Source organism: Pyrus communis, chromosome 7 (assembly GCF_963583255.1).
Source record: "Pyrus communis chromosome 7, drPyrComm1.1, whole genome shotgun sequence".
In the NCBI taxonomy this organism is placed as follows: Eukaryota; Viridiplantae; Streptophyta; class Magnoliopsida; order Rosales; family Rosaceae; genus Pyrus; species Pyrus communis.
Genome location: NC_084809.1, coordinates 4,517,106 through 4,533,848, shown reverse-complemented (window position 1 = coordinate 4,533,848; position 16,743 = coordinate 4,517,106). Strand labels below are relative to the sequence as shown.

General features: G+C 37.7%; 2 protein-coding genes and 1 pseudogene across 2 annotated transcripts; all 3 read right to left on the bottom strand.

The window, feature by feature from the left end:
• Window positions 1–1,854: 1,854 nt before the first annotated feature.
• LOC137739813 (DEAD-box ATP-dependent RNA helicase 42-like) lies at window positions 1,855–6,896 on the bottom strand. Its single transcript, XM_068479529.1, has 4 exons — window positions 6,830–6,896; window positions 3,283–6,592; window positions 2,241–2,287; window positions 1,855–2,051 (listed from the first exon to the last, which is right to left on the bottom strand). Exon 2 carries the CDS (start codon window positions 6,553–6,555, stop codon window positions 3,283–3,285), a length of 3,273 nt encoding a protein of 1,090 aa, XP_068335630.1. The 5' UTR covers window positions 6,556–6,592; window positions 6,830–6,896; the 3' UTR covers window positions 1,855–2,051; window positions 2,241–2,287.
• Window positions 6,897–8,382: 1,486 nt separating this feature from the next.
• Window positions 8,383–10,323, bottom strand: LOC137739407 (uncharacterized; annotated as a pseudogene).
• A 4,313-nt stretch (window positions 10,324–14,636) lies between these two features.
• LOC137738867 (probable carboxylesterase 17) lies at window positions 14,637–15,773 on the bottom strand. Its single transcript, XM_068478338.1, has one exon. It carries the CDS (start codon window positions 15,759–15,761, stop codon window positions 14,712–14,714), a length of 1,050 nt encoding a protein of 349 aa, XP_068334439.1. The 5' UTR covers window positions 15,762–15,773; the 3' UTR covers window positions 14,637–14,711.
• Between the last annotated feature and the right edge of the window lie 970 nt (window positions 15,774–16,743).

Below are 16,743 nucleotides of genomic sequence, written 5' to 3'. Positions count from 1 at the left end.
CCATCTTGTGTAAAAATAAACACCACGTATGGGTTCTTCCACTAGATGATATCCATTTTTAGACTTACCACTTCACCCAACAGTGGGTTCCTCCACTAACAGTCTAAAAAAAATTTAAATTACAATTAAACTTACTATTTTGTATCTTCATCTCCCACTTCGTGTTCTCTCTTTCTCATGACAAACCAAAAGCACAAACTTCCTAAAATTGGAGTCATTTCACTCCTCCTTGAAACAATTTTTAATTTTTCTATTGCTGCAGTAGAGCAACCTCCCTTATCACAAAACCTCAAATAAATAAAAATTAAAATTAAAAAAATAGTATAAAATACCCCAGCCATTTTTCTCTTCCACCCCTACTCTCCTGTTTCTCTCTCCCCCAATGAAACTCTAGCTTTTTCCCCTTCCTAGAAATCAAAAACTTCTAAGCCAAGCAATTATCCTCAACAATCATATACATTGATGAGGGGAATCAAAATCGAGCACTACGATTCTTTGTTCAATTAAAATAGTCACTGTGTTTTTTGTTTAACATTTAGAAGGTCAATGTACAGAAAACTCGATATAAAATGACTATATTTTGAGCAGCAATGAACCAACAGAGGAAAATCCAACAGAGAACCCAATCCAACAGAGGAAAATCCAAAACATGTAACCCAATCCAATCCAATCCAACAGAACCTAAAGACATCATCATATTTATAGATTTCAGCACATAAAAATCAAAACTTGAACACTGAAAAAACGAATCCAGATAGAGAGATACTTCTGAATGCATTACTGCTCAATAGGAGGAGTGGAAGCAGATAAACAGTGGCAGATCTTTGGTTGCAGATGCAGTATTGGGAAGATCGAAGCACTACCAAATACAAAGAAATCAAAACAAGCAAATCAGAAAAGAATACAAAGAAATTGAAGCACTACAAAATACAAAGAAAGTCAACAAAATTAGGAACTGGGTGTTAATGAAATCGAAACAAGCAAATCAGAAAAGAATAATAATGCCACTTCAAATTTACATCAAAATTAATTAAAGTTAAGATTGGAGGATTTGTAAGAGTATGGGGTTTAGTTTCGACAGTTGTCACATGGATGGTATGGGGTTTAGTTTCAATCAGTCCAAGTGGATGGGGTTTCCGACTACAAGCCTCCAAAAAATGGTACGAGGACTAAAAGCTATGTAGATACTCAAAGCAATAGCAAACACCAAACCAAGAGAGAAACAAAAAGTACTACAAAATACAAGGAAAGAGAGAAAGAGAGGCTACACAATCACAATCAGATCAAACCTAGAACGGAGATGCAGAGCTGAAGTTCACGGATAAGAGGATGAGGAGGAAGGTTGCGAATGGGAGATGCAGGGATGAAGAAGTTCACAGTGGCAGAGAAGAGAAGATGATAGTTAGGGTTTGTTGTATGATTTAGATGGTGTAAATATTGAAAAAGTTAGGGGGTATTTTTGTCTTAAAATTTTATGATTTTTGTGTTCCACATGACAGAACGACGGGGGAGGTGGAACGAAAATTTAACCCATTTTCATTCCTTGAGACAGTGCGTTCCACATAATTTAGCGCACCAAACATAGGACGTCCGTCCCACTCCATTCCGTCCCATCCCACATACCAAACGCGCCCTTAGAGACCAAAATATGCCGCTAAGTCAGCAAAAAGGCTTTTAACGACGATAAATTTCGTGGCCGGCCGCTACTAAAGTCATCTGTCACAGCGACTAAAAACTCGCCGCTAAAAGTTTTATAGGAGATGCCTGCATCGTATCAAACAAGTTTTTTTTTTTTTTTTTTTTTTTTTTTTCTACAGTCGGAATTTCAAAATCTCCACCGGTATGAACAAGAACGCTGTTTCTTAAAACATTCATATTTATGAATTTTACATTGAACCTTTCACTTTTGAGTAAATTTTGGGTTTCTGCAAAAAATTGTGAAGATATCTTACATGCCAAATATAGTATAAAAGAACACTCCTCAGAACGCAGGTAAACAGATTGCTGCCATGGAAATTAAAGTTTCAGTCCCGTGATGTCTTCTGCGGCCACTGCATCGAAAACATTGATGTATGAGATGGAACTCCATGAAAGTAAGGATCAAAATTATAATAAGAGAATCCACTACAATATATATTTGACCTTTCCTTTCCAATTATATTATAATTTAATTTTACTCTCGATTGTTTTTTTCTTATAACAATCTAATGATAGCATACTTAACGAGGGGGTTTTCTGACCTTTGGCATGACATTTCCACTGGCTTATGATCCATTGCTAGTTCAAGCTGAAAAGAACAAAAAGGACATCAGTATATCATCAATGTGTTGGTCAACTACCATGTTCCTTATAAGATCGCCTCCACGAGAAAGACGACAAATTAAACCTGCTAATGAAAATCAAGAGAACGTAAAAACAAACCAAAATTGAAAATCTTTACTAGAAAGCAAAGGCATAGCCTGCGATTTGAAATTCAGATCATAAAAGGCATTTGCAACAAATAAAACAACCATGACAATCAAAAAGTGAAGTCCAAAAGTGGCAAAACTACAGCAAAGTGCGCAGGGTTAGTTATCTCTGAAAGAACTCAGTAACCCGTTATAGCACCGCAAAAGCAAATCCATTTTATAGGGCAGCTGATCGGCTCCAGCAACTCCCAAACAAAACCTGGATAAGCACCAAGGAAAGAACCCAAATGAATGAATTCACTGGTCCCACAACTCATGGAACATATAAAAACAACATCCACCAGTAGATTCTAAAGCACATACATCCCTTCAAACTGAAGAATCGCACCACGTTCGCATCTTTTGGACAGCTTCATAAGGGCAGAGACAATATTGAACATGCGAGCATAAGCACATAATGTCCCTCGCACCAGGGGAAATGACAAACAAAAGAAAAGAAAAAAGATCAAAAGCGGGACTGAAAATTGTCCAAAGCAAGACAACAAATCATAACTATGTACATAGTAAAATCCAACATGTATCTGACTATTCCAAGTAAAAATAAAACGAGTTCTAAATAACAATCGTTAACCGTAATTAGATTACTGAGATTTCATTTAGAGATTAACAGGGCAGGTTCTCGTACAAGTTGGATATGAAAGATTAGCAGGATAGATAGGACATTTGGAAAGACAAATATTCTATTAACCAGAACAATTCAATATAGAAACTCATTAGGTGATTGCGAAACAATAAACAAAGAACTGAGAGTCAGGTTGAGTTCAGCATAAGCAGATAAAATTATGCATAAAGTAAATTGGAATCAAGTTCTCACTTATATAACTTGATATCTGCGTTGCTGAGCGCCGCCGGGAAGTGATAATGACTGATTCATGATTTCTTCCAACTTGCGTTTTAGTTCTGATTTACCTCTCTTGACAGATTGTTCAGTAGGACCCTCAATAAACAGATAAAGCTTGCGATCTCCTGGCCCTGGAACCTTGCCTGGTGGGAAATGTTGACCCCTAATAGTAATGGCAGCTCCAGTCAACTCTGATATAGGGCCCAAAGTTTCCTTGTGGGTAACCTTCCATCGAGCATTCTGGGGAATATCATTTATTTCCAACTCTGCTTCATAGTGCTCGGGCATTGCATCAGCTTGAATCTTTGCTAGGTTATGCTGCAAATTCATGGCAGCTGCAATTGCTGCTGCTCGAGCTGCCCCTTCATGTCCAACAAGATTCAGACCCATCCCAGGAAAAACAGCTGCTGTTCCTAGCAATGTTGCACCACCAAGGACACTGGGAAGAGAAACAGGTAATCCACCATTAGGAAGCAGTTGGGCAGCAGAGACAGGGGTCTGAACTGAAGCCGTACCACCAATAGAGGCAGCAGCAATAGCTGATATTTGAGCAAGGGCAGCCTGCTGTGAAATGTCACCCCCAGCCTTTCTGACACCATCATCTTCATCTTCTGAATCTGACTTGTCATCCTCAAAACCATATTCTTTGGCCTGTGCTTTCTTTGCTGCTTTCCTTGCTTCATCTTCCTCTTCATTAAATTTATAGCCACTGCCCCCGTAACCAGTCCCATGGGCCTGCTCAAGTCCCTGCTTTATTTTTGCCATGAAACCATCAGCAAGAGATTTAAGATCATCTGGAACAGCTTGCTCAGAGAGTTCCAATGCTTTGACAAGATCTGGCGCATACTTAGCATCTTCCTCAGAGATGAACGTTATAGCACAACCTTTCTTGCCAGCTCGGCCTGTACGACCAACACGGTGAACATAGTCCTCGTAGTGATCTGGAGTATCAAAGTTGATCACCAGCTCAACCCCTTTAACATCTAACCCTCTAGAAGCAAGACTAGTTGCAATCAACAAATTACACACATCGCTCTTAAAATCAGATATGGTGGATTCACGATCTGTTTGATCTTTGTTCCCATGAAGCGAGAGACAAGGATATCCATGCCTAAGCAGATCCCTAAGCACAGTGTCACACGTTGCATGTGCTTTGGCAAACACCAGAATTTTTCCTCTCTCATACCATTCCCCAAGTATCTCTAATAATCTAACAAACCTTTCATTTTCGGACCTCACTTCAACAAATTGTGTAATGTCCTTGTTTACAACACTCTTACCACCAACCTGTATATGCACAGGTTTGTTTAAGACTTTACGTGCTAAGACTTCAACCTGGTGAGGGAACGTGGCAGAAAACAATAGAGTCTGATGATCTGGCCGAATATTCTGAACAATTCGATTGATTTGAGGTTCAAAACCCAAGTCAAACATTCGATCAGCTTCATCCACAACCAAGTAAGTTACTCTCTGCAGATTTGTTATCCTCCCTCCGTTTGTACAAAGTATGTCAATCATCCTACCGGGGGTACAGACGACAATTGCAGCACCCCGCTTCAACTCCCCAATCTGTTGGGCAATACCAGAACCTCCATATACAGGCACACACCTGAGACCCAGTGTCTTGGCAAACTTGTTTATAACACTGTGAATCTGCTGAACAAGCTCCCTCGTTGGTGCCATTATAAGGCCAATAGGCCCATCTCCAGCTACCACAGGTGGCTGATCCTTGATATGCCTCAGCATTGGCAGCACATATGCAAGGGTTTTGCCTGAGCCAGTTTTTGCAATGCCAATGCAGTCTCGTCCACTCATAATTATAGGCACTGCCTGAGCCTGAATTGGCATTGGCTTTTCATAGTCGAGCTTCTTTATCATTTCCAAGATTTTATTTGTAAGTCCAGTTTGGTGCCAGGTCTTAATGGGCTTTGGGACATCCTTACCATGTATCTTCAATTCCAATTGTTTTCGGTATGCACCCACATCTTCTGGGGTCATTTTTGAGACCTCCTTCACCTCAATGTAGAAATTTTTCCTGAATGGTTCATAATCTATCTTTGAGTGATCCACTAGAGAAAGTTTATCCACTTTTGTCTTAGTCACCCTTTTTGTGAACTCATCATCGTCTTCGTCTTCTAAGGGATCGCCATCATTCTCAAAGTCCCCATAATCCGAATCAGAATCCTCCCCAGGAATTATTCTGCCCAAAGATTTGTTTGAACCTTTTTCACCAGCAACTACTGGTTGATCTGCAGCATTGGCCAGCTTCTCAACTTGAGGCAGCACTGTAGAATTCATAAAAGCATCTAATGGATCAATTTCATCATCCTGCAAAGCAGGTGCACCCGTTTCATTCTCAGAATGAACCTCCATGACGGCTCCATCCTCTTTGTCAGTGAGATAGGCTTCTCCGTCAACGTCCATACCTGTCTCTTCTTCATCATCAGATTCTCCCTCAAGTGTCCAGGTCTTTTTAGACTTGTGTTTATCAACATCCCCTTCCACGTGCTTCTCTCCCTCAGCTTCTTTCTCCTTTCTTCTTAACTCCTGCCACTCCTGAACTCTCCTCCTCCGCTTTTCCATTTCCTCATCTAATTTCCTCTGCTCATCCTCTAAATCCTCCTCCACCACCTCAGAGATCGGATTCTTCTCTTTCTTAACTGAATCATCTTCATCACTCTTCTTTACCGGGCTCTCAACTCGACCATCCCTATGTCTATCTGACCTGCTGTTACTCCTTTCCCTCACTCTCTCCGCATTCTCCTTGTCATCTTTCTTACGCCGTTTCCTATCACTCTCCCTAACATCCTCCTCCTCCTCCTCCTCCTCCTCCTCCCCATCTACATCATCACTCCGCACCCTTCTCTTTCGATCTCTGTCCCTTTCCTTCTCTCTAGCCCTCTCTCTTTTCCCCCTCTCTTTGTCTTTCTCCCTCTCCATCTCTTTATCTCTAGTCCTCCTATGACTACCGCTCTCCCTATCTCCTCGATGCCGCTTCTCTACCTCATACCTCTCGTCCTCAGAATCACAAAACTTGTCTCTCGTGGAACGACTAGAATCACAATCTCTCTCATCTCTATCTAACTTGTCTCTCGCGGAACGACTAGAATCACCATCTCTCTTAAAATCTCTATCTTTTCCCCTATGTCTCCTCTCTCCATTCTTCTCCTTTTCGCCATCTCGATGACCGCTAATCCTTTTCGATTCTCGCTCCTTCCTAGGTTTATGTTTGACCCCCTCTACCATTGCTTCCAGTTCCTTGTATAACAACAACAACACTTCTCTGCAATTGAGTCAACAAAACCCACAAAAAATAACTCAATTTTCCGACTTTGTACAATTCAGACCAACCTAATCGACGGGAAACCAATTCAGACCGGGAAACCAATTCAGATCGGGACCCAATTCAAACAAGGAAGACACTAAAAGCAGACCCTAAATGCAAACCGAATTCGAGAAAACAGATTCGTATAATATTTTTCAAAATTTAAGAAAACTCGATGCAGAAAAGATTGATTACCTGGTTGATACAGAAAAGCTCGCGAAAGGGGGAAGTCGCAGAGTTAGGGCAGACTGATTTCTTTGCCTCCAATTAATTGAATTTGATCAAAATTGGGCTAATGGTCGGTCGGTCGGTTATTTTGTTGGGTTTCTTAATTGGGCCGGTTTTGGATAAAAACATGTTGATGGACTCACTGTCCTATTTCCTCAAAGTTCATCTTTTTTTAGTTTTATTTTTATCAACTCTTATGAGCCTCATTTTCAGGTAATTATTTTCAGTTTTTAAATTTAAAAATAAAAAAACTGAAAAACTACTTTCTTAAGTTTTCAAAATTTGGCATTAAGTTTTCGCTTTTTGGTTTTCAACTTTCATGTTAGTAGTTACCAAACAAAATTTCAATTTTTAGTTTTCAAATAACTAAAATTGAAAATGAAATGGTTACCTAATGACTCATTAGTTTCTTATGTAAAGTTGGTTTTTTTATCATCGTAGAAAGGAGAATTTGAACTTGGACTTCTTTTTTTATACAATGATTCTACATTTAAAGGGATCAAGTTAGACCACACAATGAGTGATCAACCACTTATTAGGCATCGAACTCAATACAAGTAAATACGTCATCGTTATTCACGTGAGTTGAACTTTGAGACCTCTCACTTATAAGTGAACATGAATATCACTATGCCGTATTACTAGTTAATAAGCAAACTTCTTTTAACATTAAGAATAAATTACCCAAATGAAGCAAATCAATAAATTAAAAAAATGTTTATATGGTAAGTTAAACAAGACATACCACAAATGTAGGAAAACAGTTTATTTGAATAAATTATTGCACTTTAATCAGATGATAAGCGAAAAACTAGTTTTTTGTGTTCATTGCGGAAAAATTTTCCATCTTACAAACTATTAAATGCTACGAAAATTTGATCGATTGGATTAGTTAGGAGTTTGCTTTTATTATCGAGACCATCTAATGCTTGTAGCATTTAACGCTACATAGCACCAAAAGTAGAAGCCCTTGCGACAATGCTTGATAAACTGTTATGAAACATTAGATTCTAAAACTGCAGAATATAGAAGGAAAGACCAATGTTTATCACAATTAAACAAAGATGGATAATATACTTAGCTTGTACAAGAAAATTGAACGGCTGGCGTGCTCGTTGTGAAAGAATTGAAGTTTTTCCACTACTTTTTATGCGCGAAGTGTGAGATCTAACAATGTATTTTGTTTGACAATGTAATGTTCTTATCTATCTTCTAAACTACTTTAATTTAAAGAGAAGTAGATTCCAATAGGATGCAATGAGCGGGCACACTGACCAAACTAACTGGTCTAATTCAAGTCTTCCTCAAATTAATAATTAATACCAAGCAGTGAAAAGATAATGAAATTGGAGTCAACATAGAGATCTAGAGAGAGTACATGTTTGCCAATTGAAAATTGAAAAATTTGCATCTGAGATTTCACAATGCTCTTGCAAACTAAAAAGAAATACAAGAAATAGTAGTTGTATAAACTAATTCAATGAATTGAAGAGTTTAACACTGGCAACGTGTAAATACTATTACTGCATGCACTGAAACAAAAAGAACAAAAGTTAATTCTCAAGCAAACCGTTCAACTTCACCATCTCGGATTTGTTTTTAGTTCGGACTGCTAGGTTGTCGTGCTTTTTATTTATTAGATTGACGATGGAAAATAGTATTTTCTTAATTCAATCGTGATCGTTCATTTTGTATAGTACTCAGTAGTTTGAATTATTAAAGAATAATTGTACCATGTCATCTCTAGTTACTATAAACTTGGACTGAACCATCCCAAATTTCCGACAATCTTGTTCACGGTTAGGTGATTTTGAAGCATCATGAATTTCAATATATCTTCCGAATTTCCGACCATCTAAGTAGAAGACGCGGCTTGGGTACTATATCCAAAAAGATGGGAAAGGTCAAACACGTTTTCAATTCCTCCTAACCCTACGAAATGAATGCTATCGCTCCCAACCCTTCGGAATTACTCACTGGAAATGGCAAGGAACAACCTCGGCTTGTTACAAACAATATTTGGTTTCCAAAACTCTGTAACACGAGAAAGTTGCCACCATTCTTCGACTCAATCTTGTAAATTAAAAAATCACAAGTCTTTCAACAAGTTTGCATATTGTACACGAATGGATCCTTCATCTGATGGATCAACTAGACTTCATTGTTGGTTGTTGATTCTGTCAAATATGACTTGTCCTCGAACTCGAACAAGGGACTACGACGTGAACGAAATTCATAGTATGATGACCGGTAGTCCCGTGGTTCTTCGTTGTCATAAACCAACTTCAATTCCAACTCATCATCATCATCTCCAAACTGTGATGTGCGAGTTATAACGCGTCCACTCTTAATCTCATCATTTTTAGGCGTATAGAATGCCACAAGACGAAAAGAATAGGGATGAAGGAGAATCCTTTTTACAATCCAACATCTGATAGATTCTCCAACTTTTTTTCTCCTGGCCTGCACAAACCAATCTCCATAGAAGAAAAAATTGCTGCTACTGTACATTCTGATATATTTGAACTGGATAAGGCAATTTCACGAAGAAAGCAGTTGCCTTTTGGATAAGAATCAATACGATACTTATGGCTTTTGGATAAGAATCAAAGGTTGTGGAAAGATGAAATTTCTCTCAAGGAAGGAAGTTTGTGTTTGGCTCTTGAAATAGGGTTTAGTAAAAATACTTCATAGTTATTTTCCTCGGCCATAATCAACCAACCTTTAGGGCCGGGAACTAAGAAACCGCCCTTCATTTCGCTTAGGCAACCCTAACTTGATAAGTTTATGCTCATATGCGCTGGAGAACTCCTAGGACTTGTTTGGTACTCTATTTGAATCCAACTTTTTAAATTCAAAAACAATTTTCAAGTTTTAGGCCTTAAAACTTGTTTGGTAAGACTATTTTCAAAAACTGAACTCAAGACTAACTCAAAAATATAGTTTATTCTCTAAAAACATTATAAAAAATAAAAAATAAAAAGAGTTTTTAGAGTTTTTAAACTTAAACTCACATCTTTCTTTGTCTTCCTCCTCTCCTCTCACTCCAAATCTATCTCTCTATCTTTTCTTCTTTCTCTCTCCTCTTTTTTTTTTTTTTTTTTTTACCTTTTTCGTCTCTCTTCCAATCCACTCTCTTCATTCTTGATTCTTTCTCTCACTCCTCTTCCTCTATATCACTTCTGATCCTCTTTTTTTTCTCCTTCCTTCAATCATCTCTTACTTTCTTTTCTCCTCTCTTCTCGTTCTCCTTCTCCTGTGACCTCTCTTTTTAAATCTCGTTTAAGTTGTAAGATTTAAAATTTTTAAATCGCAAACCAATCAAGTTTTTTAGTCTTACAGAAAATTGTTTTCAAGAAATGTTAATAATAAAAAATTTCAAATAGGATACCAAACAAGCCATTAAGTATTCGGGACTTCGTTGGGTGAGTACTAACCAGGGCAATTGCGGAGCAGTCCATGGATGTCTCTTTGCATAGCAATCGAACTCCAATACTTGCAGAGGTTAGGCGAATCCGATCACGCAAGTTGAGGCACGATATTCTCCATGATATCCAAAGGTGTTGTCTGCCAACGCCTATCATTTATCATTTGGTTGATGTCTTTATCCGCAAACCCATCTGCAACTAGCCATAGCCATGCTAATCAATCCCCCCAGTCCAAAAACAATTCCGAAAAATAAAAATTTCAAACAGCAGAATACGGATAATAAAAGCACGAATTACCTTCAACCTCGTTACCATTGGAGCTCCTCCTACTATAACCTATAATCCTCTGCAATTTACGTAACACACAACAAATCACTCCTTTTTCTGACTTAAATACAACTCAGACGAACTCAAAACAAAAGGAGACAATTCAGACAAGGAAACACTAAAAACACACAACCCTAAATCCCAGTTCAATCAGATGTAAAACGACTTCGAATATTATTTTCTAAATTTAGATCTTATTCCATTCGTAGAGATTGATTACCTGATATATTGATACTGAAAAGATGATCACGACAGGGGGAACACAGAGATTTAGGGTACAGATTGATTACTTTGTCTCCAAATAATTGAATTTTGGGGCTTTTAGATCTAGGTCTAAAAACATAGATGGTTTTTAAGAGTGAGTCCAATTACCTAATTATATGTATTTTTTTTTTTAATGCTCATTTTATATTTTTTTAAAATATTAAAAATCAATTAGAATCTTCTAATATTATGAATTTTCAACCCCAAAAAATTTAATTAATATCTTATAACAAAAAAAAATAATATATTGATATAAATCTATCTGCAAATCATTCTACCCTAACTCAAGTAACAAATATATGAATGTATATCATACCTATAAGAGCAATCCCAGCATTGGGTATTGCTCGGGGGAAGGGGTCCAAAACAATGGCCCGAGGGCCGGTGGCATGGCTCCAGCGTGGGGGAGCCCGATGGAAGGGGGAGGCCCGAGCAAAGGGCCCGTGAGGGATTGCCAGCCCTTGAGCCCGAGGTGGGGTGACGCAAGGCTGACGCCAGGGTGGCGTCAGCGCATTATTTAATTTTTTTTGTGTCAAGCGCGTGCACCCCACCCGCGCGTGGGGGCGCGTCCCGACACAAAAATCAGAAGAAAAAAAAAATGTCAGTTACCGTTGGGAAGTCACGTGGCTTCCCACGGTCCGTTAGATCTTAACGGTCACTTAATGTGGACCGTTAGATCTCAACGGTAAAAAAAAAATAATAAGTCAGATTTAATATCCACCGTTTGATCTGAGATCAACGGTGGATATTAAAATGCTTTATAAATTAAAAAATAAATGAAAAAATAGTTTTAAAAATCTGAAAAGTTACCGTTGTGACACATGGCACAATCTGAAATGTTGGAATTCAAATTTTTTTATATCCAACGGCAGAGATTAATTAATTGAATAAAAATTTAAAAAAAATTGTAAAAAATTCAAAAAAATTCAAAAAAATATCTGAAAAATCTGAAAAAAAATTGTAAAAAAAATTGTTTTTACTTTTATATAAATACCTTCTCATTATCATCTACCTTACACAACAATTTCATATTTTCTCAACTACTTTCAATCACATTCCTTTCTTTGTCTCAAAGTTTGAATCCATTTTTTTTCAACAAAATGACCACTGGTGCATGTACGAATTGGTCGCTTATTGAAGATGTTGCGTTGTGTACTAGCTGGGTTGAAGTTACTCGTAGTTCGCTTACGGGTAATGAGATGCAGTTGCAAGAAATGTGGAGTCTTATTCATACCAATTTTCTTGAGAAACTTGGTGGGAAAAGAACCAAAGAATCGATGTCCAGTCATTGGAAATTACTTAGCCAATCGTTTAGTACGTGGAAAGACGCTGTTTTGACAAATATTGACCAGCGCGGGTAGATGCCGTCAGCTAGGTAGTATGGCCCGTCGTACATACGTCCGTTGACCTCATACGTAACTTTTGGTGCCTTTCCTTGCAGGACATCGTTGAACATTGGGGATTGGGCAAGGACGTTGATGTCATTTTGAGCTCCCGGGACCCCGAAAAAAGCGTGTCAAATCCATGTATCAAAAGATGCCACCGCCTCCAGAATGATACTTTTTGCTCCTTTTCTGTCCCCGTAAGCGCCTTGCCATGCACTTGGACAGTTTTTCCACGTCCAGTGCATACAATCAATGCTTCCAATCATCCCAGGAAAGCCACGCATCTCCGCCTTCTTCAACAGCCGCTCCAAGTCCATGTGTGTAGGTTTGCGGAGGTACTCAGCGGTGTAGATAGATTCAATTGCTCCGCAAAACCTCATTAGGGACTCAAGAATGGTTGATTTCCCCATCATCGTTATCTCATCCACTTGGTCTGCAAATGCTCCATATGCAAGCATCCGCAAGGCAGCAGTAATTTTTTGCTCAGGCAGTAGACCCATAAAACCAAAAGCATCTTTTTTTTGCACAAAATAAGAATCATGGTTGCAAACAGCAATCATGATTTTGTTGAACAAATGTCGTTCCATTCTAAAACGACGTCTAAAGTACGTATCAGGGAATGCACTATTATGAACAAAATAATCATCCAAGAGTTCCATACCTCGTCGTTGCCTGCTTATATCAAGGTTTCCGGAACGGCTGGGCCTGCAGATCTGAGCCGCAGCTTGGATGATTCGACGGGAATGTGAGGCTCTGCCCCTTCTTACTTCGTCATCTCTCATTTGACGCTCCTCATCCTCTTCCCTCTCATTTCTTATCCCCTGGTGATTGAACATTGTTTCTGATTTGTTAAACAATTCTTCCTCTTCCTGATTGAATTCCCACATCATCCTTGAGGAAGAAGAAGAAGACATTGAAAGAAAGAAACAGAAACTATGAATAATGATACAGATTTTTGTGAATAAGGAAGCAGAAACTATGAATAATGATAGAGATCTTGAGAATTTTGGTGTGAGATTTGTGAGGATGGATGGTGGATTATATAGAGGATTCAGAAAGGATTAGGTTGTGCATAATGTCACGTGGCATGCCGTCATTCGTTACAAATCTGATGGAAATCTATCCTCAAAGATTGTGAACAGATTATGACACGTGGCATGCCGTCATTCGTTAAAAATCTAATGGAAATCTATCCTCAAAGATTGTGAACCGATTATGACACGTGGTGCGACGTGATTGGTTAATAATCTTATCAGAAATCCATCACCAATAATTGTATTATTTTGTATTATTTAATAATACTTCGGATAATGACACGTGGCGCAACGAGAACGATTAAAAATCTTATCCGATATCACAATTAAAATTATTTTGTATTATTTTATAAATAAAAAAAATACTAATATTTTATTGCCTATTGCCAGGGCTATTGAAGTGTAACGGTGAAGATGCAAATTCTATTGTCAGGGCTACTTACTGTTCATTAAGGGCAGTTACTGTTCATTAGGTGGATTGAATAGTGTATTGCCAGGGGGAGGGCTCCAACGCTGGAGTTGCTCTAAGTAAGATATGAAACTTAACTAAAAGGTAGAAAACAAACATAATATATCTACAAGCAAGACACATGAATCTTACTTGATTATAAAAAAGAATATATCATATAGGTAGATAAATATAATTAACCTGTGATATAGGTTTATTATAAAAATAAAAAATAAAATCTATAAATGGGGTTTCAAAAGGGGTTAAAGAACAAGAAAGAACAAAAAAAATAAATAATCAAAGAGATAATTAGGAAGAAATTTGATTTTTATAATAAATCTTATCATTTAAGAGATAATTATTGATAATAGAATAATAAGATTTAAGGAATTGGACTTATTTTAATAAATTGGACTATTCCTACTATTGGCTCAAAAAATTGGACTTATATCAAGTTTTCCTTGAATTTTATGGTCGGTTATTTTGTTGGGTTTAATAATTTGGGCCTATTTTGGATAAAACAATATTTTAGGGACCGTTAATAAATTTGCAAATAATACATGTGTGATCCGCCAAAACCCATCATTAACAAAACCATTGGATCCACCAAAACATTTTGACACTAAACCTTTCCACTAATTACTTTTAGTCTCACTTTTGTTTAAGAAATAACAATTTAATCGACATATATGACATAAATATTATTTTCTTGCATCCGAAGTAAAGACTATGTAATATAAAAATAAAAGAATCAAGAGACCAATGTTTATATTATAATTAAGCATATATAGAAGATAATACATATGTTTTTGTATATGAGAAGAAAATTATGTAATACATTAATTAACAAGTTTCAATAATAAGTTACTTTCAGCATAATATACAAACAATACCCTAATAAAATATCAAACTAGAAAAAGAAATCCATGAAATAGCTAGAAAAAGAAATCCATGAAATAGCTATTATTGCTTGATCATGAAGGCCTTGATGTGAGATATCAATTCTTGTGTCCGTGAATAAGAGAGCTGAGAGTTATGCAGAACTTGGAATGCATGGCCAACTCCTTTGTACAGTACAGTTTCCACCCTTGTCCCAATGCTACTCAATGCGCTGCACAACTCAAAATTCCTATCCTTCAATATATCCAATTCTGATACGGATACCATCATGCTTGGGAGCCTTAAATCGCGCAATTTGGCCACGCCGGCGTTCACTAGAGGGTTGCACCACGGATGGTCTCTGCTGGCCCCTAACGGAAGAGACAGCCGCCAATATGTGTCTGAACTTGACAGACTTAGGGCGGAGTATGGTGGCTGAGTTGCACATTTTTCAGACCAAGTTCGACCCTCTCCTCCGAAAAAGGGTTGGATCAAGACGGTGCCTTTGAGACTCAATGGCCTTAAAATGGAGGGGTCACATGAACCTACCTGTGTGGTGACATTGTAAGCTATGTTAGCCCCGGCACTATCACCACCTATGAACAAGCTGGACAAGTTGCACTTACTTAACCACCATTTTTGCTCAGTAGACTCACTCAGAGCGTGTTGTTTTACCCACATAAGGGTTTTGAATCCGTCATCATAAGCAGCAGGGAGACGGCTTTCAGGGGCTAAACGGTAATTCACAGAGATGATGACACAACTTGCTTGTGAAGCAAGTTTGGCTAGGAAATCATGGTAACAGCTCCAAGCAGCAGATCCAACACAAAATCCGCCGCCATGGAAGTAGACAATCACGGGGAGGTTTCCCGGGTGGCTTGGAACATAAATGCGTGCCCATAAATTGGTAAATTTGTCAATGACAACGTCTTTGGCCGTAACACCAGGTGGTAGAGCTAGAGTGCTGGGGACACTTGGGATCATCAGAGGCCTTTCGACGTATCCGTCTTTGTGAACTCGGATGAGGCCTTCGATTTCTTGGAGTATAACTCCATGTTGGTTAGGGTTTTTAGTTGCTTGGAGGTTAAGCCTTGGATCAAGAGATATGGCTGCCATATTTCTTCTAAATTTCATAAGATGTTTGTGGATCAGGGGATGTGAATGTGGTTTACTTCGGCACGTACAAGGTCCTTATATAGAAAATGAGAAAGCATCACTCATCTGAAAGAATTAAAGTTTCCCTAAGAATTAAAATTTCCCTTCTTTTTATCTGCAAAGTGGGATTTTAACTCAGCATATGCTAGTTGTCATGCAGATTATTCTCATCCAATCTGAGCTAGAATTAGTCAGCTCTCAAAATTAAAAATTTCTTATTTTGTTTTACATAGAGGGAGATTTAAAGTTGTTTGTAAAGACGAACACACTATTGTAATTAACTGGTCCAACTCACATTGATGATTGATGTCAAAGATAAAGAGACTAGAGTCAACGGATGAAACTTCTCACCAAGGTAACGATATTTTAAGACAACGAAATTGCCTTCTACTTTATGCTGTCCAATTATTCTGTTAGCATTTTCTTTTTTGTTGATTTTATTAAAGCGTTAAGTTATCATCACTTCCCTCACCAAGTTTTCTTTTTCATTGATTTTATTAAAGCGTTAAGTTATCTAAAAACTGAAATAAAAGGTCAACTAATAATCAGCCATGTTGATACCTGAAAGTGGTTTGCAAGAGTGGGATGACAAGTGACGATTGAGTCGGACAATTCATCAAAACATGGAATTTTTTAGTGAACTCGAAACACAAAACATGCATTAGAATTCTTGGAAAAAGGATAAAAACACGCACTAAAACTAACCCTTTTCCTGGAAATCTCTGGTTGTTTGGTAATGGAAAGTTGCCTTGCTTCATATTTTTTTGGGAACTTTAACGAAAAACTTATGGTACTGTTCACTTTAACGAAAAATCATATTTTTACACTAAAAAGTCAATCCTGGTACTATTCATTTTACTCTTTATTTTGTCCTTATCATTAAAACTCAAAATTTTCAAACATTTTTCATTAATGTTTTTTTTTTCCTTCTAGAATATGAATATTCTTAAAATTCAACCCA